Raw genomic sequence first — 27720 nt, forward strand, 5'->3', positions numbered from 1 at the left:
ATTCATATTAAAACATTAAGTTATTAAGTTTTAAACCCAACCATCTCAAATAACATTTTATTGGGGGTAAAAGTTCAGTGTAAATTAAAACAAAAATTCTTTACAAATAACAATCAAATTGCACAGGTCAACTCTTTTTTTCTTTCTAATACAGGTTTTAAGGTAATTGATGGAACATCCAAGGTAATCTGAACAACAAAACAGTAATATATGATAAGGGCCGTATCTCTGCACAAAGCAGAGTTGAATGGGTTTTTGGCAAAATGGTGGATGATTCTATGGATATCTATATAGTGCCTCGTCTATAGGAGAACAGCCACTCCAGAGGAAATCATTTACTGGGGATTTCACCCCTCTTGCATCACCACAAATTTTCTTCCATCCCTCTTACATTACCACACAGAGGACTGACACTCCCAGACTAGTTTACTTAAGTATGCGCAGTTCTACCTTTAGTCTCTTTGTACTGCATTATCTTTTACTTCAGAGACAATGCAAGTCAATCAGCACACCTTGGGTGTTCTAGCATTTTGTCTTCACCCTTGTATTAAAAATGAGATTTAATATGTATAATTTAATGGTACTTTGTTAAGAACTATTTTTATTTCTACTGGATTTCTTTTTCAATTTTTTTTTATTTGAGTTGGTATGGGTTTAAAACTTAACATGTTTTTATATGAATTTTAACATTCATTATGAAGTTAAACGCCAATTCATCGGTTTTCTTTTGAAGCAAACAGACTATATACGGTGAGCACATAGTTATTATTCAACAAAAAACATTCTAGATTTGATTTTGGCTGTGCAGTTAAATTTCAATGTGATAATTGGAGGGCTAGTTGAATTGAGAAGGGCCAGTAAGATTTTCTTCAACTGGCCCTGCTGGTGACCATTGTTTTCATGTTAATTTTCAAGTCTGATCTTATCACTACGATATCGTAGCATGTATCGTAAAACTGATATAGGCTATGACATTACTTCAACACATGCCATATTGATGTCATAGCCTACGATGCTTTTACAATATAATAGTGCTAAGATGGCCTTGTAAATATGGACCCTGGCTCACTACAAAGAATAATCATCTGCCTATTGCCAGTCTCAGTAAATCTTATTTAATGACAAATAAACTTTTTATTTTAAAATAAATATATATGTGGGTGGCTAAGAGTTATAGACATTAATAAACTGTCTTCATGAATCAACATCAGTACTTCATTCTAATTAGTGTATATTATAGGATGTAAAATATAGAGGATATTATATGAGTGTCTATGACAGATGATGTTTACAACACGAGTGCCTAAATTATCATATAATTTAGGCATGAGTGTCGTAAACATCGTCTGTCATGGACACGAATGTAATATTCTGTTTATTACCGTAGAACTGTCTTGCTAAATGAACATTCCAGTCATTGTTTACAAACTAATGTTTCCTTAACGGCGGAGTAATGTTTGTTCATTGATGTCTTGAAAACCAAATCACAACCTGTTTTAAAGTTACGTGATATTTATACGCCCATAAGTAATGAGTACACATGTATCAAACAGCTGTAAATTGTAAAGCATGTGTATACTAAAAAGCAAACAAATACACAGTAATTGAAATAATTAGTTTTTAACTTGAATGACGTCACTTTGCATCTCCTTACAATAACTATAAATTGGGTACATGACATTTCCATTTTAAGAATGCTGGAAAAATTCCAGTGCAAAATTGCTATAGATTTGTTTTTGTTTTGAACATTATTAACGCACCTGAATGTGTTTGAAGAAAATCTTGTGATTAAAACATTGTACCTTTTACTAAATATATGGCTTTCAAATGAAATTACGGTAAGATATGCTACATTTATTATGAACGAAGCCAAAACAAGGGTTCGAAAAGTGACTCGTCGACCTTAGTATAGATTTCTAACAGTTGTGAACGTTATATTCATAATTAAATGTTTGATGTGTCACAACTACATCGTAATATAATACAAGTTATCATAAATAATCAATTAATGTTTTATTAAATTAATTAAAAACACGTATTTGTCATTACAGCATGTGATCAGCTTACACTCGAAATAAAAATGTATTAATGAACAAAGTAGTATCTGTGGAATGTCGTGTCAGCCAATCAGAAAGAAATGTACTCTTATAACAGCCAATCGTTAAACGACAATGTCAGGAGGACATACGATTTAGTTATGACATACGAGGGAAATCGTACAATAAATATGACCCTCGTTATGCTGTACCTCGTAGGTAATAAAAATGTATTATGAAGAAAGTAGCATCTGTGGAATGTCGTGTCAGCCAATCAGAAAGAAATGTACTCTTACAACAGCCAATCGTTAAACGACAATGTCAGGAGGACATACGATTTAGTTATGACATACGAGGGAAATCGTACGATAAATATGACCCTCGTTATGCTGTACCTCGTAGGTAATAAATTATTTTATTTGTCTATTTTTCTCAGTTCTTAGTTCCAAGTGAATTATATCCTGTTAATTAATGCATGTTTTGTATAATCTTGCTAAATTTGGCAATATTAAATGCTTGCTAACAATTTTTGAGTTACAGTATTAAAATGAAGTTTGAGCTACTAAAAACATTAAGAACAATCAAAAACACACGGAATTTACAGATACAGACTATTTTATAAATGAAGACAATATAGATTTTAGTTGTTAAAAATCTTCCACAAGTCGGAAACATCTTAATAATGGTATCAATCACAGGACAGTCTTTAACTAGACCTATATATATATATATATATATATATATATATATATAGAGAGAGAGAGATAGAGAGAGAGAGAGAGAGAGAGAGAGAGAGAGAGAGAGAGAGAGAGAGAGAGAGAGAGAGAGAGAGAGAGAGAGAGAGAGAGAGAGAGAGAGAGAGAGAGAGAGAGAGAGAGAGAGAGAGAGAGATTTAATAGATATACAGAGGTTATTACCAGTGTTTTTCAGTATCGTCAATATCATATATTAGGAATAAAAATTGTATTATGCGAGCCTCTGGCAAGCATAATACATTATTTTTATTCCTTATTCTGAAATACACGAGGGTAATAATCTCTTTATCATATAAGCTCAAGCTTAATACATATTTTTGTAAACTGTACACGCAACTATTATTCCAGTCCACCATTACTAAATATTCAAATGACGTAAGAATATGTGGCGCGGTGTATTTTTGAATGGAAATGACGTCAAACTCGAATGACGTCATTTTGGAGGTCCTTACATCAAAATAAAGTTATGCCTAATGTTTTTTTTTCTTCTGAACACTGGACAGATTTCAGTGTCAAATTGCCATTGAAAGGTTTTTATTTGATGCATACGTCAATCATGGAGTGTCACCCAAGTACATTTGTTTAAATGTCAATAAACCTAGTGCCAAGATCTCGACTAATTTACATCTAATTTGCAAAGTTATCAAATTCTTAAAGTATGTGATCTGAAAAATATCACATACTTTGATTGCACTGAAAATGTAAGCTATTATATGATAAATTTTATTATTTTATTTTGTTTTACAACATTAATCATGTTATCCTTATGGTCTAAAATATGTACAAATGAAATAAGTATCAGATTCATTATAGTATAACAATGTCAGTATTCATGCTACATTAACTTTCTGTCTAGGAGCCAGATGGTGTCTAGTTCTATTATTTTATATAGCAGTATTCGAAATAGGCTTGTCCATTAGTCCTGCCAAGTGATATTCTGCTTGGACAAGCAAAATTACCTGTGTTTGTCCAGTAGACAAGTACAAATTTATAGTTCTGCTTCATGCTGAGAAATCAAAACCAGTGTCCTTGCACTAGAATAAAACTAACAACTTATTTGGACAAGTGAAAAATTCTGTTTATTTCTACCGCTGTAATGATTTAGTCACTAAATGAAAAAGAGAAAGACTGTCCATCAGGCATTAGTAAAAAAAAAGAAGAAAGAAATGTTTTATTTAATGACGCACTCGACACTTTTTATTTACGGTTATATGGCGTCAGCCATATGGTTAAGGACCACACAGATTTTGAAAGGAAACCCAGTCGCCACTACATGGGCTACTCTTCCGATTATCAGCAAGGGATCTTTTATTTGTGCTTCACACAGGCAGGATAGCACAAACCATGGCCTTTCTTGAATCAGTTATGGATCACTGGTCGGTGCAAGTGGTTTACACCTATCCATTGAGCCTTGCGAAGTACTCACTCAGGGTTTGGAGTCTGTATCTGAATTAAAAACCCCATGCCTCGACTGGAATCCGAACCCAATACCTACCAGCCTGTAGATCGATGGCCTAACCACGGCGCCACCGAGGCCGGTCCAGGCATTAGTAAACCTCAATGCTGGTTTATAACCTGGAAATCAAACCACAGTGGATAATCCCAGCCTGGTTAGTACATGTAGCATATATTTCCATTATAGTTAAGCAGGGAGACTGTTTTCACCAATATCCAAAGTGGATAATCCCAGCCTGGTTAGTACATGTAGCATATATTTCCATTATAGTTTAGTAGAGGGGACTTGTTTTGATGAAAGCAATAGTTCATTATCTGGCTACACGAGCATTTGCATTTACTATATGTAAAACTACATGTACTTTGTTGGACTAAAAATGTATTTTACTTTAAGATATTCATGCTTTCATAATGTAAAGTGCAAACTGATGTATATGCTTTGGGTTTTTTCTATCATGTGCAAATATATAACAATAGCAAATATTACAAAACATAAGACTACTACAAACTGTGTTCAAGTTGATCCAAATAAATACTATGTCATATTTAAAATAATTATAAATATATATTGCTAATGTTAACTGCATTGTATATATAGATATATATATAAATAGCCAAGTACAGTGGATTTTGTCTAAACCAGATTCAAATTGGACTGACAAAACATGCCTGCATAGTTGAGGCCAATTTCATCCAAGTTATCATTCTTGACATAGCATCAGTCAAATGCCAACTTCAAAAATTTGTCAAATCCACTTAATATATTCAACATAATGACATAAATATAAACTTTCTCTTATTTATATCAAATAGGCATTACCAGAATAACAGTTTTCAACGAACACTTATTATTTAACCATTTTAAAGGTATCTAAATACCATAATATCCAATGATATAAGTATACCACATGATTCTCCCTAGGTATTTTGGTTTAAAATATTAAGTTATATACTCTTCAAAAGAAGAAACGCAAAACCACATTGTCGTAACATTTGGAGAATTGATTTAATTATTGAATGGTGAGTCCGATAATTACCAAATGTTGCAGGATTGTTCACAATTCACTCTAGTCCATTGTGATTAAGTGATAGGACACACCACCAAGGTCAAGGTCATCTGGAGTCAATACCGGGTGTGGCCTCCGCGTGTGTTGACAACTGCCTGGCACCGCCTGCCCATTGAAGCAACCAGAGTACGGATGACGTCCCGGGGGATGGTGGCCCACTCGGCCTGCAAGGCTGCTGCCAGCTCGGGCAGGGTCTGGGGCTGTGGTTGTCGCTGTCGGTCCAACTCGTCCCATAGATGCTCAATTGGGTTCAAATCCGGTGATATCGATGGCCAAGGAAGGACATTAATGTTGTTGTTCTGTAGGAAAGCCGTTGTGAGACGTGCTGTGTGAGGCCTGGCGTTGTCATGTTGGAACACTGCGTTGGCGTTGGCCATAACTGGAACGATGTGTGGCCGGAGGATCTGGTCAATGTAGCCCTGTGCATTCAGGTTGCCCTGCACGTGGACCAGGTCAGTTCTGCCAGTGTGTGAGATGGCTGCCCACACCATGACACTACCCCCGCCGAATCTGTCCACTTCCTGCATGCAGTTTGCCGCATAACGTTCACCACGACGCCTATACACGCGACATCTTCCATCATGACGTCGGAGCAGAAATCGGGACTCGTCACTGAACCACACCTGTCTCCATCGCAGTTGAGGCTATTGTCGATGAATCTGGCACCACTGCAGTCGGAGTCGACGGTGTTGTGGTGTTAAGATGACACCTCGAACTGGACGTCTGGCACGAATTCCTACCTCACGTAGGCGGTTCCGTACGGTCTGGTCGGATATCCTGCGCAAACCTGGTATTGCTGCGGCTGTGGAGGTGGCAGTAGTCAATCGTTCCCGAAGGTGGCGTACCCGGATGTAGCGGTCCTGCCCGGGGGTAGTGACCCGTGGTCGATCGGATCTAGGGAGGTCACGTGTTGATCCATGTTGCTGGTAACGGTCCCACAGTCTGGAGATGGTGCTTGGGGACACATGGAATGCCCTGGCAACGGCCGTTCTGGATTCGCCTGCGTCTAGTCGGCCGATGGCATTGTTTCTCTGCGGTTCACGGAGACGTGGCATGTCCTGGATTGTCAACTGTCGGCCAGATACAGAGGCCAGGCAAGCGAACACCCTGCACTTTTATACTGTCGGTGTTCATGTTGCACGTGCAGACAACGCACGTGCAGTGGTGACATGGTTTGCACGTGGCTGCGTTTTTGCGAATATTCACATTTTGGAACTTTATTGTACAGTAGCTGCGTTTTATCGAATGTAACCGTGGGAATGTGTTTGGGACATGCAATGACCTTATATTCACAAAGCATGAACCGGTAGGAAACATAAAATCGGAGTTATAACCCATTTGTACCCTTTTGCGTTTCTTTTTTTGAAGAGTATATAAGAAGTGAGACACTGTCTATTCAACCCTTCCAGAAAGACTGATCACCAAATTACTGAGGAATTGGCTCTCACAGAAGCTCCTTTGACTGTCTAGATTGTGATTAGACAGCATTAAGAAACGTACAAAATAATGCATTAACTAACTAGCACCAGATACAACTCTGACTGGGCTGGTTCAGTCCAGGTCATACAGAGTTTGGATTAGACATAGTCCACTGTACATAAATATTACTTCAATAACTCATTCTGACGACGAGCTCCACCTTCCCCCATTAAAATTAAATATTCCTTACAAATCTAGATAATGTTTAATTAGTAAAGAAGATATAGCAAACTGCATGCCATTTAGAGCAGAGAAAGGACAATATTATATAATGACAGGAGTTATTGTGAAGAAACTTACATGGTTCTGTTTGTCCAGTATTGTTTGGTCGTGGTCCTGAAATCCAAAGAGTTAGCATACACTTAACAGATTAATAACAAGCAGTGGGCATGAACAGTCCTACTGTGGATCAACTAGAACAGTGGGTATAAGAAACTGAAAAAAAAGAAAAGAAGGGAAACCAAAAAGAAAACTAACATCTCGGGATGTTTAGTGACAATTCCACAAATAGACAATTGAATGCATGAACTACAGTACACACAAATGCAACATGGAGAGAAATGGTGTTCTCAAGCTACATACCTTTCACTGCTACTAGCCTTACGTCATTATCTATGTTGACTGTTAGTTTAAAAAACAAATACAGGAAATCAATTTCAGATGGTTGAATCAACTTGAAACTAATTTATGAGAAACAAAACCAAAAACATCTTTTCACACCAAAATTAGAAATTAGTAATCATTATGATAAAAAAATTTTAATAAAAACTATGAGATTACTACACATAAGGTGCATGAATTTGACAAATTTCAATTAATGACCTATAGGTTCTTCATCTCCCAAAAGAACAGGGTAAAGTACATTTTTATATCAATGGGAGGCTGGAGATTTATTTGGAAAGTCAAATTAAATATTACAGTAATACATAAAAAAAAAATTCAGGAAAGGAATAATACAAACACTTGCCCGATGTTGTAGTCACACAATGTACAAGGGACATAATCCCTTTTACACAGGGAGTAAAATGACAGTAGGTCAACCTTCACCTTTGTTCTTAATGCAACAGAAACTACATGGGAATATAAATAAAAGGCCTTGATGAAACAGTTTCTTGGAATACACATTTCAGTAAGAGCTCGAGTTGGTATGGAAAATGTAATTGAATTTTGCTTAGGTCAGGGGTAGATCTAGAAGTTGTCAACAGAGATGAAAATAGCAAATTAGTAAGATTCAGAAAACTTTACAGGATCTAGAAAAATAGGGGATCACAGTAAGCTTTTCTTTAAAGAACAAGAACAAAACAATTTTGAAGATTAACAAGTTTGTGCAGTAGCAATTTATTATACTACTTTGTCAATATTTTGTGCTGGACAATTTCAGTATTAATCTGAGTGACCTAACTGTCTTCAAAGTTCAAGAAGAATCGATGTAAATGTGTGTGTTCTACATCTAATTTGTGCAAGTCAGACCGTAACTCTTACCAGGCTGTGATTCTTCATCTCCTTTCTTCTTTTTCTTAGCCTTTTCCTGTTCTTCATGACACGAGTTCAACAGAGCAAATATAATTCCTGTTTGAGAGTTGACTCCAACAGCAGTTACCAACATCTTACCACTCCCTTCCATAACATGAGTACCTAAAAGTATAATGGTAGTTAATAAACTATACTATTTTTCTCGTATATCAATACTTTAGTAAAATGGTGTTAACAATTCACTTGCATCCAATCCAATCAAATTAAGCAATAGAATTTTTATTTTTTATTTAATCATTCATTTATTTATTTATTCAATATACATTAAAGGTACATTCAGTGTTTCCCCTAGGGGCTGTTTGGACCGGGATTGTAAAAATTGTAACCATTAAAAAAAAAAAAGGCCTCACCTCTGAGATCAAATCACTGATATTATTTTTAAAATTTTTAAATGTATTATGTGTTTGTGCTTAGTCTAATAATTTTATACTTTTTATTCAAATTTTTGTTTTAACATTATGCAAATATTTAATAATAATAAACATTCTTATTGAAATATATCTTAAAATATATCCTTCTATAACTGTACATGTACTCGAGAATGAATCTAAAAGCAAGTGAAATATTTGTAAAAAATTTTTAAGGGGGAGCATTTCTGCCCTCTTTGGGGGCTCAGTCAACACTGAACAAAAATCCTGTACATTTCATAAATGTTTAATCATTTAAGAACACATGACACCAATAGCTTTAGTAAAAAAGTCCAGAGAACATCATGTCACTGTCATGCCTTTCATTGAGGTTAAAGGGACATTCCTGAGTTTGCTGCATTTTAAGATGTTTTCGACTCTTAAAAGATTAAACTTACAAATTAAATATATTTTCTTGTTTAGAATATCAGTGTCTGTATATTCAATGTGTTTCTGGTCATCTTAATATTTGTAAGAAGCTCAAACTGGATTTTGTCTTCAAATAATTTTGTACGTACAAAAAAATAATATTTTAGGAAATAAAATGAAATTTAACCTAGTATAAATACTAGAACGAGACAAAACATGTTTAATATACAGCCACTAACATTTTATGCAGAAAAATATATTTGATATATAATTACAATCGTTAGAAAGTCTGTTAGTCGATAACATCTTAAAATTTGCAACAAACTCTGGAATGTCCCTTTAACCAAGACACCATTGGTATTTGTTTGGTACAAGCACAACTGAATGGGGTTTTTTGTGTGGGGTTTTTCACTCTTGTTGGGCCCAGGGACACTAATTAAAATTTTGTTTTCATACTATTTTAACTGTATACTTCTACAGTCCTGTGTTTGTCAACTCACATCATAGCATTACATGACATCACACAATGCTCATCAGTTAAAACACATTTTGTGAAAAATTATAAACATACATTTATTTAGTTTTTAATAAAAAAATTATGAGTCATTATCTAATTTCTTGTCTAATAAAATTATTATTGACTATATTTCAGGCATTATCAGATTTTATGGACCCAATAAATTGTTCAACAAAGGCCATGGTTTGTGCTATCCTGCCTGTGGGAAGCGCAAATAAAAGATCCCTTGCTGTTAATCGGAAAGAGTAGCCCATGTAGTGGCGACAGCGGGTTTCCTCTCAAAATCTGTGTGATCCTTAACCATATGTCTGACGCCATATAACAGTAAATAAAATGTGTTGAGTGTGTCGTTAAATAAAACATTTCTTTTTTTCCATTTACTATCAATTTCTTAGGTTCATAAAACCTCATATTGCCCTTATTGATGGTCAATAACTGATAATTATTATTTATTTTATTTTTCATATTAGCTTTTGTTTTTAATTTATATTTCCTTTTAGTTTGATATTCACTGGAATATATGTTGATTACTGTCAAGCATTAACCAATCAGTTGAAGTAGGCTTCTGCTGTAATATGGTCATTTAATAATTTCACAGTCCAAACTTGGTGTTGCTAAAACATTATTGTCTTGTAGATAGCTCTGTGGGAAACCAGTTGTTTGCACCCCAGCCTTCAGATAAATAAATGGCCACATACAGAATGTTCAAGGATTTGAGAGGCGAGTTTAACTTCCTACAATCGGGTAATAAACATGGGAGCATGCAATCTATTAACGAGGGACAATATTTCAAAATCTTAGGTAACCAGAAATCAGTTCTCGTAAGTTTTAATTAGGTAACCGATTGTTCGGTTACGTGAATATAATTCACATAACTGATGAGTTAGACCTACCTGATCCTAAAACATTTAGACTATGGTTCTATGCTACACTGATGGTTCAAATTCACATAACTGATGAGTTAGACCTACCTGATCCTAAAACATTTAGACTACGGTTCTATGCTACACTGATGGTTCAAATCTATTAAAAAAAAAAAAAAAAAAAAAAAAAAAAAAAAAAAAAAATTGATTACTGACAGGGTACTTTTAATTTTAGAATGTAATGGTTCACGTAACCGACTGGCGGTTCACATGATTTTAAAGTTGTTAACCGACACGTGAACTAAACAGCGGTTAATAGTACCAAAAGAGTAAATTGTTTATTGTTGATGCATTGAGGGCTATATTTCTATCAGTATTCATCGTTGTAGCTACTCACCTGATAATAACATAGGGTCTCGGATTTCTCCTTTTTTAACATGATCAGATTCCCCGGTTAAAGAACTTTCATCCACTTTAAGATCATTACTTTGAATAACAATTCCATCGGCCGGTAAAAGATCACCTGTCAAATAATAAAATATTAACATAAGCTACATTCCTCAATTATCACACAAACTGTTTTTATGTAAGTATGCCCAATTATTTTTAATATCACTATTTTACCATAGAACTGGTATATGATTTGTAAATATATAAATGCTATTCAAGTAACTTACAAACTGAAATTTGGAATATAGGTATTTAACTGCATATACCAATGAAAAACATACATGTATATATACTTGAATAACTGACATTTATAATGTCCCTAATTGGTCTATTGTACTCTAGCTTCATTATTTTTATGAGCAAGACTAGCTAATTATATTTTCTGAAAAGCACATAATTTGGTATTCTATATGGATGAAAGTCTCTTAAAGATGAAAACAATGAAATCCACAAGGGCCATCATAAGCTTAATTAATCAATTTCTTTGGGAAGTCAGAGGGCCCTTCTGTTTATTAGCTGACAAATTTTGATCATATATTAAACATGACCTAAAATTATTAAAATAGGTGGTTGTCTTTTAAACAACATATGCAGGTAACCTTATATTCATAATTAATTTCACAAGTTTCCTTAAAATTTAGCAAAATCCAAGTAAGTGACATATTAGCGACATATCAAAAACTAAAAAGGAACAAGCATTTTCAGAGTACTGCTAAAGCAAAAGATATCCCTACCGGGCCGAACACATTTTAAAAGCCATAACGCTGTGAAAAACAGGTATCTCACCATAGGAGTCAAACGTGATCTGGAACAGTACATAATAAACCTACATGAAATTTCAGCTATATTGAGCCATTGCGAAAAAGAAGTCTGGAAAACAAATTTTCATTTTTCCTATGTTCAAGGGCCATAACTCTGCCAAAAATAAGTAAATTGACATAAAGTCAAACTTGATCTGTCATTGATAAAGCTATACACAAAATTTCAGCTGAATATCTCGAGGCATTGCAAACAAAAAGGCTAGAAAACTGCTGGACAGAGGAAGAGACAGACAGAAAGACAGACCGACCGACCAACAGACAGAAGTAGTACACTGACAAAACCTAGTCTGGTTGGATAGGTAGGGGACTAATAAGCTTAAGTTGCACGATAAGCTGAAATAATATTGTTGATTAGTTTTCATGGTATGCAGCTTACAGACAACTTAAATTCAATAGAATATTGCAGTTCAAGTGTATGCCAACTATTTTCATATGGTTTAATTAATATCATGTAACCATCATGCTATGTTCAGTTAATCACTGACAAAACAATCGCATAAGTTTTTCCGAGCTGTCTGTTGTATCTCTATTTAATACATGTATTAACGACTTGTATGGCCTCGCTAAATTCACTAAAATTTTATGCGTGCTATACAGTATGTATGTATGTATGTATGTATATATAGATATTTGTTTACCGACACCTCTGCAGTTTGTAAACTCAGAGCTCACTGTCTAAGGAGAATAATCACTTTTGCTCCCCATCAATCCCCAGATGAAAGTTTTTTTTGTTTTTTTTTAGCTCCCCATAGCCTGAGAATGTGTATTATGGTATTAATCTGGTATGGTTAAATGGTTCCCCATAATCTAAGTTAGGGGAGCAATGCTAATTAATCACTCCCTCAATGTTTTTTACGACTAAGTCTGTAGATTAAGGTTACTGGAAATGTAATATATTGTTATTTTCATGAAGAACCAGCTGCTGCCACCTAGCCTATTCCTATCAAACAGATGGAAAGTTACTTCCCTTGTAGCTCCTTGGTCCTTGATGTACTAATGGAAACCTTTACAGTTATGTTCAGTTTATGTTTAATGACATTTACTGCACAATATAGTCTTTTGACACATGCTACTAATTACATAAGGAATTGAAAAATGTGAATAACAAAGTTTTTATTTTTCATATTATCACCATTTATTTTTTGTAAAAATAAATAATAATTATGTCCAAAAAGTAAAGTATCAAACAAATATAAGATCCCTGAAGAAAAATAAATAAATAAATTATTAATCAATCTTCGAATGGTTAGTGTAAACTGACAATGGATGAAATATTTCAATCTGATTCCCAATAGAATGCCAAGCTTTAAATTCCTACACAACCTGGGTTTAAACTGTAGTTCACCAAATTATCAAAAACAAAAGCATTTGGAAAATGTATTTCATTACCAATTCACAAAAAGCTACTTCATCATCTATTGTTTCACGTATCAGAAGATTTCATCACTTTTGCCACTAAACACACCTCACCTTTTTCATCACGTTCTGATTTGCTCATAGGTACAGTGGAACCTTGTTAGTCCGGACTCCATTAGTCCGGAATCCTCACCTTACGGATGGGTTTTTTGCAAAACGAAATGATCACTCAGTAAAGATATTCATTAATTTAGATATTCAGCTTCTGGAACCGGACGGTCATAATTCTGAACCAAGTGTAAAAAGTAAAGGCAAATTGCTTCGTTTGACCGGTCGCCGCTGACTGAACATAAAAGTAATCTGCCAATTAACGCTCAAGGAATCGAGAGAGATAAAATGGCTGCACGGGGTTTTACACCACAGTTTATTTAACCATTCACCTGTGTTTATTTAGTGTTAGTCGGATAGAGCACAAGTGTTCACAAGTGTTTGATGTTTTTTTAAATATAATTTCTTTGATCTATGACCAGACTGGCTGTTTTATTTTATGAAAAAAAAGAAGAGTATTTTATTTTTAAAAGTGGGTAACTCTTGATCATACCCTACGGTACCCCATGACCTCGTTTTGTAACTACCCTCCTAACTTACCTGTATGATTTATTACTGAATACTGTTCATAATTGTTTTGGTGTTCAACTCAAGAGTATTGCCAGTCACCCAAAATAAAGACAAAGGAAACGTCTTTATATGTTATTGCTATCAAAACACTGGCTCACGACTATTTCACAAGTGGAACAATGCTCATTCAGTTTCACGCCGGTTTTGAGAGAGTTGTATTTCTATGCTAGGGGCGGAGGGATGTATCATGTCAGTGCTAGTATTATATCAGTAGATATAGCAGAATTGAATTATAATTTTGCCATTTTATATGTTTAAAATATAATCCGTAAACATAAAAACTTTAAACTAATAATGATTGTATATAAGTGAGAAACAATATGCATTCCTCAACAACGTACCCACTTCGTGGAAATGAACTCAACCACGTGGCCTAGATTTACAACATTAACCGGTACGACTAATAAAATTTAAAACTTGTTGTCGCTAGTAATCAAACATTTAATATCAATAATGTAACATGTCTTAAACAGTATTTCATTTTATTTAATCGCATTTTCTAACTTTAAGACAAGCACCTAGCAGTACACTACTGAATAGTAGACTGGCCTCACAGACATGCAAATAGCGCCTTATTCACACCACGAGACGGATCAACAGAACAAAACTGGTTGAAGAAATGTCTGGTTCTAAAAATCAAATGTGTCGTTTTTATTTTGTTTGTGAATCAAGGGAGGTTACTCATCACGTACATTTCAGTAATCCGGAAATTCGTTAATCCAGACATTTTTTTTAATAACCATACTGTCCGGACTAACGAGGTTCCACTGAATATCAATTACGTATTTTTAAAGAATCATAAGTTTTATTTTGTGTTTGACCAATAGTCAGTAGGTAGATAAAACTGCTGTCAAAAGCATGCCACCTGATACTGTAACCAATAAAGCCCAAACATTACAAACATAAATAAAATACAAGCCAGACTTACCATATTTTACCTGACAGATGTCTCCTACAACTAGATCTCCTACTGAAATTTGCTCAACTTCCCCAGCACGAATAGTACAAAACTTATGTTCATCTTCTATTTTGTTTTGGAGTCCTCGAAATTGCTTTTCTTTACTCCAGTCATTAAAAGCAGTAACTAGAACTACAACAGCAACAGCAATAAGAATAGCTAGGCCATCTATCCAGCCGGCGGCCTCCTCAACATTATCACCCTCTCCGCTTTCGTAATCTGCACAAAACACAAAGTATTTCACAAATGGATAAACATCATTTAAAAAGAATTCCATATTGTTATTACAATACTAACACCTTTACTTGCACCAAGCAATATTTGTTCATGTCAGCATAGTTTATAAACTATAATAATGATAGTACAATTACATTTCAATAAAACTTCCTCACCAAATGACTGTGTAAATCTCTACTTATAGTAACAGACCTACAAATAATTTGTATGATGTATTTAATCTGATAATGGCATCAACCCAGTTCTGATGACTTGCATGACAATCTACAAAAAGTGGTTTTCCTTGCCACCGAGTTCATATTCATGCTGGTTTGCTTGTAAACATACTGCACTTATCAATTATTTCTCATGAAGATTTCTTTTTAAAAATCAGATAAATGAATGTCTCGCATAAAAACATTAATAATTTACATGACAACAAGTATTTATCTGATGAGGAACTACAAAGTAGCAAAATATTAGAATCTAGAATATTATCAAGTTATGTCACAAATAAAATAATTTTCCTTTGTTAAGAAGAAAATAGTTATAGTTTGTTTTATTTAACAACACCACTATTGGATATCAGAAATTTAATAGTTCTGACAGGTACCGTTACATTTTTCCATAAGTGGCAATTAATATTTAATATGTACTTTCCCACAAACTGGACATCACATACCATGATCTCTGATATATTAGTCATGGGGCATTGACTGAACAGGAAAGAGCCCAATCAGAGAATGGGTCCATCAACGGTGATTTCATTTGCTAATAGGGGTGTCACAATACAAACCATATCACGATACATAACTGACGATACATAGCCCATGATACGAAACGTAGGGGCAGGATGTAGCCCAATGGTAAAGTGCTTGTTTGATGCGTGGTCAGTGTGGGATCGATCCCCATTGGTGGGCTCATCGGGCTATTTCTCGTTCTAGCCAGTGCACCACGACTGGTATATCAAAGGCTATGGTATGTGCTATCCTGACTGTGGTATGTGCTATCCGGACTGTGGGATGATGCATATAAAAGATCTCTTGCTACTAATGTAGTGCGTTTCCTTTCTGACACTGTACGTCAAACTTACCAAATGTTTGACATCCAATAGCTGATGATTAATATAAAAAAAATTGTTTAACGACACCACTAGAGCACATTGATTTATTAATCATCGGCTATTGGATGTCAAACATGGTAATTCTGACATAGTCTCAGAAGGAAACCCGCTACATTTTTTTACAAGTAACAAGGGATCTTTTATATGCATCTTCCTACAGAGAGGATAGTCAATACCACAGCCTTTGATATACCAGTCGTAGTGCATTGGCTGGAACGAGAAATAGAGTGATGGGCCCACCAACAAGGATCGATCCCAAATCGACCGTACATCAGGCGGACGGTTTACCACTTGGCTACATCCCCCCCATGATTAATAAATCTAGTGGTGTCGTTAAACAAAACTTAATGATATGAAACGTATCGCGATACATACCCCAAGATACGATACAATACAAATAGCGATACCTGATTATATTTTTCCCATAAAACAAAAAGTTGAAGCTGAGGTGAAGTGATTTAAAAATAAAAATAAACCTAATAAAAGTAAAATTCTCTGATGTGGGGTTTCCCCCTCCCAACCAGTGCTCTACGACTGTAGTTTGTGCTATCCTGTCTGTGGGTAAGTGCACATATAAAAGATTCCTTGCTTTTAAGCAAAACAATTACCCAATGTTTGACGAGCAACAGCCTATTATTAATTTAATCAAAGTGATCTAGTGTCGTCTTCAAACAAAACAAAAACTTTGAATTATTTCAAATGATATACACGTCAAAAATACATACCAGCATCAGGATCCTTAGGTGGTTTATAGAAAGATAATCCTAAAGAAATTAATGCAGCCACAATTAAAATAATTAATGTCACATCCTGTAATGCTTCCCATACAAGTTGCAAAAATGTTTTTGGGGCTTTTGGAGGTATAACATTAGATCCGAACACTTTCCGTCGGTGTTCCAAATCCACTGGGTTCCCTGATAAACCTGCAACAGAAAAAAAGAAGAAACAAGTAAACACAAATAAATGTATATTTAGTCCTTCAGGTATAGACCAAATTTGATGCACACAATATTTAATTTAATTGTAGCAGACCTAGCACACACAGACCAGCCCTCTACGTTAACTTTTTCAATTAGGATCCAGATGACACCTACTTCTATTTTTATATAGATAGTAGTTGAGGGCTGCAGACATGCCCACAAACGTGTATATCTATCTTGTTCTTGCACACACAAAACATTTTGTTTCTTTAGATTATTTAGTAAGCATACTAACCCTCATTGGGAGATGTGTATAATTTCTTGCAAATCTCTAGCACACCTCCATATGTGGTTTGGATATACTCGTAGGCTTCATCACCACGCAGCTTCATCAGATCACGCAGATCCTTCAACTGGATGCCGTATTCAGCCGGCCGCCCATCCACCATCTCTTTGGGGGCGGCCATTCTCTCAGCTGCTAGGCAGAACTAGCACGCAACCTGCTAAAAGAAAAATAATCACACATTTATTTACTAAATAGAAGTATACTGGATACATGAACCTGACAAAAATATTGATGCAATGACATATGCATACCGTATATCTTCGCCTATAAGTCGAATTTTTTTCACCTAAAAATTGTTTTATAACTTGGGGGGTCGACTTATAAGAGGGTAAAAAAATTTCACCAAAAAATATTACTGTTTTGGGGATTATTTTACAAGTTTTATTGTTGAAGTATGCCATGTATTTATACTCAAATATGTTAATTTGACACATTTATTTTTTATAACCTATTTTTTTTGGCATTAGAACGGTTTTGGTTATGCGAAAAGGCGTACTATCTCACTCACATGCCAAGACAACAGTCCACTTAGTTAAATTAACAGTCATAACTAATAGTAAAAATGTAAACAATACTAACTACCTGTTGCCGGAGTTTATTTTGAAATCTGGTCACTGGCATTAATGGTTGTTCAAACAATGTTTTGGCGGTGATTAACTTCATGAATATTACTAAGCTTTCCCTTAAAATAGACTGATCTCTGCAGTTCACTTATCTAGAGCAATAGGGACACACATCATTTGGTACAAAAACCAGTGTACTTTCCAGAGTTATCCTCCTTACATGTATTAATATGGCGGCAAAACGTGATACTTTCAGTTTTATCGTAGTGATCTGTTGTCAGTGTTTATAAATAAAGTTGTTGTCTGTGCACAAAACCATCTGTACAGTACTATACAGTAACAGTCAAACAGCTTTCACTCTCTTCTAAGGGAATATTTCGTTTTGATGCTATGTAATAATGATAGTTTGATTGGAATAGTCTGATCATATTGCGATGTACAAAACGTGAAAACCGAAGTTTGTAAAATAATTTTCTTTTGTTCAAATATTATTGTTCTCATGTGCTAAAAATAAGAAATATTTCAATATTTATAAGTAGTTTTTCATGGGTCGACTTATAAACGGGTCAATAAAAAAAAAAAAATTCAGGGCTTGAAATTAGGGACTCGACTTATAGCCGAGATCGACTTACAGGCGAAGATATACGGTAGTTACAGTGGGGTTTTTTACTAAGTGAGAAAATGCTTGTACAGTGAAACGTGTCTAAACCGGACCTGTAACAAATCAGAATCCTGTCAAAACTGGCCAAGTTTCATGTTCACAAATGTTTTAAATTCTAAAATGTCAACCTCTAAACACTGGAACCTGGATAAATATTTAGTCCTCTGTATGATCCCGTTTAGACAGGTTTCACTGTACATATTATATAAAAATGCTGTGAATTAAAAAGAGAAGTGTCTATAGAATTTCAGAAGAAACCTTTATGTTGTAGATTACGCACTAGTTATCATGAGGACATCCTTTAACCCATACGCCGAGATGGATTAAAGGTACATTTTCCTCTAAAAACAACGTATGATACTTCTTGGAGAAACCTACTTTTTCTTCTTCTTTTTCTGGAACATTTGGGGTGTTCTTCATTGTCCAAATATCTATAGAATCTAGCATTTTCAGGTGACAATTTTGATGATACATGGTATTGGTTATGTTTCTTTTAGAAATACATCCTAGTGACAACCTAGTGTCATGTGACAATTAGAACACTTCAACTGAACACATGCATAAGCATGTACTTATCTCCAATTAAGTGTCAGATGAATCCGAAGGCATCGGAAGTTGACTTACTATATATTATTTATTTTGAACTGGCAGTGGGGTCATGCATGATCTTCAGATTACTATGTAAGGTATTGGTAATCAGGCAGCAGGTACAGCGTACTGCACTAACGTTTAATCTCAATCTCAATGCCAATTTAGTTTTTGTTACATGCAAGTCTGAACAGTATTTATTACATTCTACTGTAAATGCACATAACATAGAAAACTTGATATCTTCCTTGGTGAATAAGTGGTTAGTCACATTGGTTAAATTTGGAGCAGCACTTTCTGGAAAATGGATTAATTTATGCCGATTATCTTAATACATTATATAACAGAATTTACAGACTTGTCAATTCTTTAGATTCTGTGGGAGACTCCCAGTATTTAATCAAGTTTCTTTTTCTACTGTTCAGAAATTCCAATTTTTTAAGCATAATATTTTTTTTTCAATTGACTGTTGCCATGTAATGATATCAAGTGTTCCTAAATATAAAACTAAACATTGTCAATTAAATGTAGGCCTAATGACATCCACGAATTGTGAAATATCTCCACACCCGATGGTTTTTAGTGTTTTTGATGACTTGGAAGTTCCAAACAGTGACTGGGTACACATATCGAAACAATAATTACATGTCAAGTCAAGTCAAGTCAAGTCAAGTCAGAGAGGAAACAATTACCATAACAATTTAAAAAATTATAATTTTATCAATTAGTTTAATATATGTTAGGTGAATTGTTTATAAGTGCACTTTAATAGATTATTTTGATCTATCAATAAAGAGTGTGTTTATTTGGTTACTCACAGAAACTGGTGCAATTCCAGTATATTTCACTCTTGGCACATAGTATTACAAATTACTGCATAATGAGAATATATATATATGTATTCTTTTTGGTAAACAAATAGTCACATGACCTTCCATAAATATTTATATTGTGTTAAAGCTGATGGGAAGTGGCATAATTTAACTTATATTTATTGTGTGCCAAGTCAAAACAAGGGCGTGAAATTATATTCAAGTGAAAAGTGACTGTCGTTACGTAAAGTTGCACTTTTGGAATGAAACAATCGTTCCACGGATACCAGACTGATTAGGAGCATGAGGCAACGATGCCAGGTTGTTATTGTGGCAAGAGCTTCACACACAAGATATACTCTCACAAAAAAGTTTTCTTACATCGGACTCCTACAACATTTATTTCAGTTAAATGTTATTTTTTTCACGTTATGATTACTGAACATTTTAACTGTAGTCTACTCCATTCTGGGTTTGAAGTTTGTAACATGATGTGAACCAATCATGGGGTGTCAAAATGTTCAGTATTGGTTGTCTTCCTCATGCTGCAATCAATCACAGCTACACAAATATGATGCATATCTAAGATTGTGAATGGTGCACTGAGGGATGTTTTACCATTGATTCCATAGCACAAAGTACAATTTCTGTAGTGTGTGTTAGTGTTTGATGTAGACTTGGCTTGGTCACTGTTGAGTGCTTCCTGTGTTGTTCTAATGCATGCATGTCTTCTTATGGTGGCCCTGCAAACCCGGCAACAACACCCTGGTTTGCATTTGCTTAAAGGTATCTAATACAGTTGAAACCCCTTTATACCAGACATCTTTGGGTGTTCCGTTTTAAGAGGGATCCTTTTTAGAGAGGTTAAGTTCTGTATCGATTTTTGAAAAAGGATGCCAAAACATCCGGTTTTGAGGGAATTCCTGTTTTGAGATATTTCACTAACATTATGGCATTATTCTTCTGTTTGGTATTTTAATGTTAAGCACTGAGGAGGAAACCGTTTCAGAGGCAATCCCCGATGGTGTCCTTTATATCCCTATATAACAATGTCACAGCATGCAAATTGTGACATTTGCCTGTTTCATGTAAATTTGGGGCTCTGAGCATCATTTTGGTACTGGTTTTATGAAATGATATGTTAATATTTGTCATATATATATATTCAAGTAGTTGGTGGTTTCAGAGAACTTTTTTGGGAGAGTATATATAATATTGCCATCATTTTGTATGATTTGGAGATGTCCCATTGTAGTTCCTATCTGTATTGATCTTCATGAGTGATCTCTCAAAATAGTTTTTAGTGGTGCACCAATCCTATGCCTTGATAAACATTTTATCTCTGTTGTACGTCAGTATTGTTTAACATTAACACCAGATGATCTAGAATTTGTGATCCGTAACAAACTTTGAATACTATATATTTTTGTTGACAGCTCAGTGTGCACATTACTTTGTTTCAGGTAGTGTTAATTCTGGCATGTCACGTTTCCCTTCAGTCTGCAGGCTGTGTCACTCAGTGCAAGGAAGTCATGGCAACTAAAGTGACAGAGATTTATTGATGCTGTCACTGAAGGAACACACATGTACATATGAACTAGCATGATAAAGACTTACCCAAGTAGCAAACAGATAACACAGTGTTAAGCAATAGCCAATTATTCTAGTACTTTTCATTATGACAAATGATGCATACATTAAGAGTACCACTTCTGAATATACTACCTAAATAGATGAAAGGCTTTGAAAATGTAACAAAATGTAATATTATCATACAAGTTTGGGAGAGCAGGTTTTTTTGCTTTGATCTTCAATTTTGTGAATACAATGTACATATACTATAAAACAGGGTTTGTTTTGTTTTGTTTGTTTTTTGGGGAGGTGTTCTGAGGGGTTGGGGTTGGGAGGGTTTTTTTCCGGTGATTTAAAAAACAACAACTGGGGCTACATTCTCATTGCATTATTTAGTTTATTATTTTATTTATATTGCCAATATTCACCATTACCTAAATGTTATCATAATTAACTTTATTAAACTATAAACACTTCCTACAATTTTCATTCCTTAGCAAATATCTTGCAGGTTCCATAATGCAAACTGTTAGGATATTGTTAAAGACCCACACAAAATTAACAAAGAAATGAATGTTTATTTAAAAGGAACTATTCTGAGTTTTCAGCTACAGATACATATAGTGATATACTTGTAGGTACATGTACTGCAATGAATGGTGGTGTGAACACATGCAGTAACGTTACATACAATTGGTGATTAGTAGTGCCGTATAGAGACAGACCTCAGTAAAACGGCCACATTTCACCCTTTGTCACGGAGTCCATATATCAAATTTGTCAATGTAGCAAATTACTTCCATTGTCATAATGATGTACGGAAAACTACTAGTACTGGTAGTTATTATATTACAATTAGTGTTTTCCTTAGACATTTAGCAAGTCATGGTAGACTTTGGGGTAATTTACCATTTTCAGGTCACTTTTTTTTCTTCATTAAAGACAAAAAAAATAATTGAAATAAAAATAAATGTAATTAAGTGTAATAAAAGGAAAAATATATAATAGGGATATTTTATTAATTAATCATACATTTTTTTAGTGTTTTATAAAGGCAATTTTAGAATCAATTATTGAAAAAGGCTTCTTTAATCTCCTGGCAGCATGCATGGCGCTGATTAATGCAAGATGGCACCAGACTATTGAGGCATGCTGCACCATGCTAAAACCAGCTAGGGAAAACACTAGTAATTACCGGTATACCACAAGACTGAATAGTAGAGCTTAAACTTAACTGGTACAAATATGAATTGTGCCAGGGCTTCTGTCCTGCACATTTATAAATTGCCATAAAAACAACAGACTGAAAGGTTATCGTTAAAAGAAATGCCTGTCTACAGATTTAGCAGACAATGTCAAACAACATGGCTTTAGATTGCAATAAAAGTCAAGGTGATAAAACTTTGTACCCAATATAATGCCCAAAATAATCATGCCCAAATTATGTATAAAGATGCCAACTTCAAAACATTTCACCTCAAAACCACTGAAATGTTATGCTTTAATTAGATTAGAAAAAAAAGAAGAAATGTTTTATTTAACGACGCACTCAACACATTTTATTTACGGTTATATGGCATCAGACATATGGTTAAGGACCACACAGATTTTGAGAGGAAACCCGCTGTCGCCATTACATGGGCTACTCTTCCGATTGGCAGCAAGGGATCTTTTATTTGCGCTTTCCACAGGCAGGATAGCACAAACCATGGCCTTTGTTGAACCAGTTATGGATCACTGGTCGGTGCAAGTGGTTTACACCTACCCATTGAGCCTTGCGGAGCACTCACTCAGGGTTTGGAGTCGGTATCTGGATTAAAAATCCCATGCCTCGACTAGGATCCGAACCCAGTACCTACCAGCCTGTAGACCGATGGCCTGCCACGATGCCGAGGTAAATAATTAGATTAGAATAACTTGAAATGCATTTCTGAATATCAAGTCAGTTGAGATCTCACCTGAGGTGTTTGCGTCGAAGGAACAAAGGTGGTTCCATTCAACTGATTGGGTTTTTCTCGTTCCAACCAGTGCATCACAACTGGTCAAAGGCCGTGGTATGTGTTTTTTTGTCTGTGGGAAAGTACATATAAAAGATCCCTTGCTGCTAATGGAAAAATGTAGCAGGTTTCCTCTGATGACTATGAATCAGAATTGCCAATTGTTTGACATCCAACAGTGGTGGTGTCGTTGATATTCAGAAAAAGATTGTTTTGTTTAACAACTCTTCAGCAGCTGTTAATAACATTACTGCGAGGATAAAAGTTTGTTTTGTTTAACACCACTACTAGAGAACATCGACTTACTAATCGTCAGCTACTGGATGTAAAACATACTAGTGTGGTAGTAGTGATGTTAAACAAAACAACTATAACTTTTTCTCTCAGTAAGGAAGAAGGAAATGTTTTATTTAACGACGGACTCTAAAATGTTTGTTTTATTTAACATCACTACTACCACACTAGAGCAGACCAATTTATTAATCATCAGCTACTGGATGTTAAACATTTGGTAATTTTGACATATATCAGGGTTTAATATAATAAAATATTAGCAATTCGGCAAATTTACAAAGAAAATCTGTCACCAAATTCAAGTTCATTTAATCAAACAGCAAAAATGGTGATACATCTACAATGTATAAACGACAAATGATTTTCGAATTAGCTTTTTGGTGAATTAGAAATAAAATATATTTGCCAAATTCCAACCTTACTCCGCATTTAACTGTGAGAAAAAGACTCCGCTATGCTCAGAACAGACTAAAAAACCCATTGCACCCAAATTGTGAGATTTAAAACTGTCAAGGATGCCATATGGCTGTGTATTCTAATTTAGTCATTGACAGTGCCTCATTTAATCCAATACAGCATCTTTGATCATTATAAAGAGGTGTTTTGAGAAGTCACAGTAGATTTGTTTCTACTTTGTCAGAAGGTAGGAAATTCTGGTGTACCGAACACATTAACATTGAAGCTCATTTTCCCCCCGACAATTTTTGGTTGGATGGTGTAAATGTTCTATATAATTATGAATTTAAATACTGTAAATATTGTAAACTGATATTAACTGTATCATGTATTTTTCTAAATAGATAATTTCCTCAAATTTAAGGCCTTGTTGATTTATTCCTAAACCTAGTTAAAATAGTACAGCTCTGCTGACTATTGAATTAAGGTACTGTTATTTTTGTGTGTAATTACTAACTGCCTGTACATGATGTATTTTGGTATACTGACACTTGAGAGATGATGACCAGGTACCTGTACATGTTGATGGCAGGTGGCCAGTCAATGAAGTGTATGATCCAGCATAACAAGTGCAAAAAATTGATTGCCAAGTCTCCAATCAATTAAAGTGGTAACCATTGTGATATTGCCATGACAACTGACCAAGTTAGATTGGAGTAATGAGTGCCCAAAGGAAGCCGAGCCTGGAGCCTTAATTCAGTTTCAATAACGTGGCATTACACTATGTCCTTATCACCAGTGCATTTCTGCTATATCACCACTTAATGACAGTTTCAATAAAAGGCTGTTTTAGGAAATGTTCACAATAATAAATAAAAATCAATTGTAATCACACTGCTCTCGGAACAAAACAAAATTATATCCATCATGTATGTGCTGCAAAATCATCAACTATTCACATAAAATTCTCCATTTATATAATTTAAAAAAAAAAAAAAAATCTTTTCCATACTATACTAATATTTAACAATATGTACCCGTTACCATGTTTTCAGTCACTTTGAATGTTTATCCCAAGGCAAAAACATTAACCATAATATGATGTGCACGATTTTTTTAAACCACAAAATTGATGGTGAATGAAGATGTACTGTACATTGCTCAACGGGGAAACACATGGTGTTCAAGTATCACAAAACTTAGTAAGCCTACTTACTTACTTACATGCAATACAGACATAAATCAAGACAGAACTTCATATATGCACTTGGTGCAGTTATTAAATTTTCATAGTAATAAAAAAATTAAAAAAAAAAAAATCTAGTGTCACAATTTGAGCCTCAAAACAAAAGTATGCACTTCCCCTTGGTTAATGACACAAACTGATGCATAAAGCTTTACTAACTTGTCAGCCCTTTGAAAATTGAAAATGTATGTAACACATTCATCGGTTACGCAAAAAACATTCAGATAACCCGTTTCCTTTTTGAGTAACCCGTTATATCCACATAAATGATGTTCTGAATTCAATGCGCGAATGAAAAATAGGTTTTACAAAATCGATCTGTGCGAGCAATGTGCTAACAAAATGATCATTCTCGCAATTTTCAGGGGCCTAGTTCTACTCTTTGCTTGATGTGGCACAAAAATCGTAAACAGCAGAAAATATTTTTGTTTCACATTGTAGCAATGAATGTCATAAAGTCTGTAAAAATATACACCTGTAATAATTGTAACGGTTTTGATCGTGTTTTAGAGACTTATATGCACTGTGGTAACACAACAGCATGGGTATTAAAAAGAAAAATAAGTATTAAGAGAAGGATTTAAATTGTCATTAAACACTGGCTAATCATTCACTGCCTGTCATGTTTGCTTACAGAATGTCATACAGTTGTTACAAAATGATGAATTTATATTTGTAAAAAATTAGCTGACAGACAAAACTAGGTTAATGTCTTCCTTATACCATGCACTCCATGCTATTACCAACAGCTCTTTTCAGGGCTAACCAATTTCATGAAAGTGATTTTACACAATGGCTAACAAGTTTAACACACGTGTGTGCACACCCACACACACGTAGCTAATGTGTGGTTGACCCTAACGTTGGTTGCCCCCCCCCCCATCCCACCCTTACCGGTGTTTTTTTTCTTTCCAATATGCCCCTAGACTCCCCTAAGCAACTTCGTGCCTCACCATAAGCTTAAATGACCCCCCCCCCCCCCCCCTCTCAAAATCCTGGCTATGGGCCTGCATAGACACACGCACACGCAGACACACACACAATAGAATATTATGCCTGTATTACAGTAACATATTTAAAATAAATTATGCTACATCAAACATATTGTCAAAGTTTGAAGTTTTTGTTTTGTTTTTTATTTATTAAAACATGCGGGGGGAACTACACTGTAATGAACAATGTTTCAAACAGAGCACAATTAGAAACAGTCACAATATCACTTATGATATACACCAAACACTAATAGCAACAACTAAAAAAGAAATACATTTAATAACATTCACTTTGTTAAGAACTGTTAGTGTTATAAATATTTGCCTTTGTCTTCCAAATGTCACGATTTGCATGACTGGTCATTAATTCCTAAAACAATTACCGACATGGAGTCTGAGATACCATAAAGTGGGAAGTGTGTGAAATCCAAGGTATCTGATGTACCTGTGTACAGTAGACTATCATTAGCTTGCACTACTAAGAATAACTAAACACCTCAAATGTGTTAAAAAGAAGTACCTTTAGCAGACATTGGTATGTTTGTTTTAAAGTTACACTGTCGGTCAGAAAGTGAATTCCATTATAATGCACAATACCAAAAAAGTAAATATTTTTACATACTAATATTTCGCAATTGGCACCTCAAATAGGGAAATACATTTGCAATGATAACAGAGAAAACAAAACAAAAAATTCTCACCATATAGAGTCAAACCTCGTTACAACGACAATCATTACTACGATGTACACCATCCGACCACAAATTGTCTGGAACAAACATGCACCAATGTTTTTCTGTTCATTACACCGGAATTCACACCCTCCGACACCGACAGAGCAAATTAGGAACAAACGTGCACCTGACGTCTAAAAACACCTCTTTACAACATTACATAATCACAGATGCCGTAGTACGTTAGCAGTACACACAATCATTTGGTATCCTTGATCTCATCACAAGCCGACAGTGTCACATGATGTCGGAGTTTCCAATGTCAGCTAACTCTGTAGACATGTATTGCTTTTGAACATAAGCCTTTAGTCATTCAATTAAAGGATAACTTCGAACAATTAAGTCTACTAGTTTTATGACATTTTGTAAACGAAGTAGGTACCAACTGATTAGACTCACGGTGAATGTGCTTTGATTAATAATAATATACTTAGCATTTAATGATGGTCTGTGATCCATCCCTTCAATGGGACCATTGGGCTATTTCTCATTCCAGCCAGTGCAACATGACTGGTA

General features: G+C 34.8%; 1 protein-coding gene across 3 annotated transcripts in view; it reads right to left on the bottom strand.

Annotated features, from left to right (window-relative positions):
- LOC121368252 (plasma membrane calcium-transporting ATPase 2-like) overlaps positions 1 to 27720 on the bottom strand; it is a 126518-nt gene that overhangs the window by 61241 nt on the left and 37557 nt on the right. For all 3 annotated transcript variants that reach the window (XM_041492904.1, XM_041492905.1, XM_041492903.1), the window contains exons 3-8: positions 17299 to 17506; positions 16809 to 17006; positions 14715 to 14963; positions 10879 to 11004; positions 8275 to 8427; positions 7093 to 7128 (exon numbers count right to left, since the gene is read on the bottom strand). In XM_041492904.1, the coding sequence (XP_041348838.1) occupies positions 7093 to 7128; positions 8275 to 8427; positions 10879 to 11004; positions 14715 to 14963; positions 16809 to 17006; positions 17299 to 17470 (934 nt within the window). In that variant the 5' untranslated portion in view covers positions 17471 to 17506. The remainder of the gene's footprint in view (positions 1 to 7092; positions 7129 to 8274; positions 8428 to 10878; positions 11005 to 14714; positions 14964 to 16808; positions 17007 to 17298; positions 17507 to 27720) is intronic.

Source organism: Gigantopelta aegis, chromosome 3 (genome assembly GCF_016097555.1).
Source record: "Gigantopelta aegis isolate Gae_Host chromosome 3, Gae_host_genome, whole genome shotgun sequence".
NCBI lineage: Eukaryota > Metazoa > Mollusca > Gastropoda > Neomphalida > Peltospiridae > Gigantopelta > Gigantopelta aegis.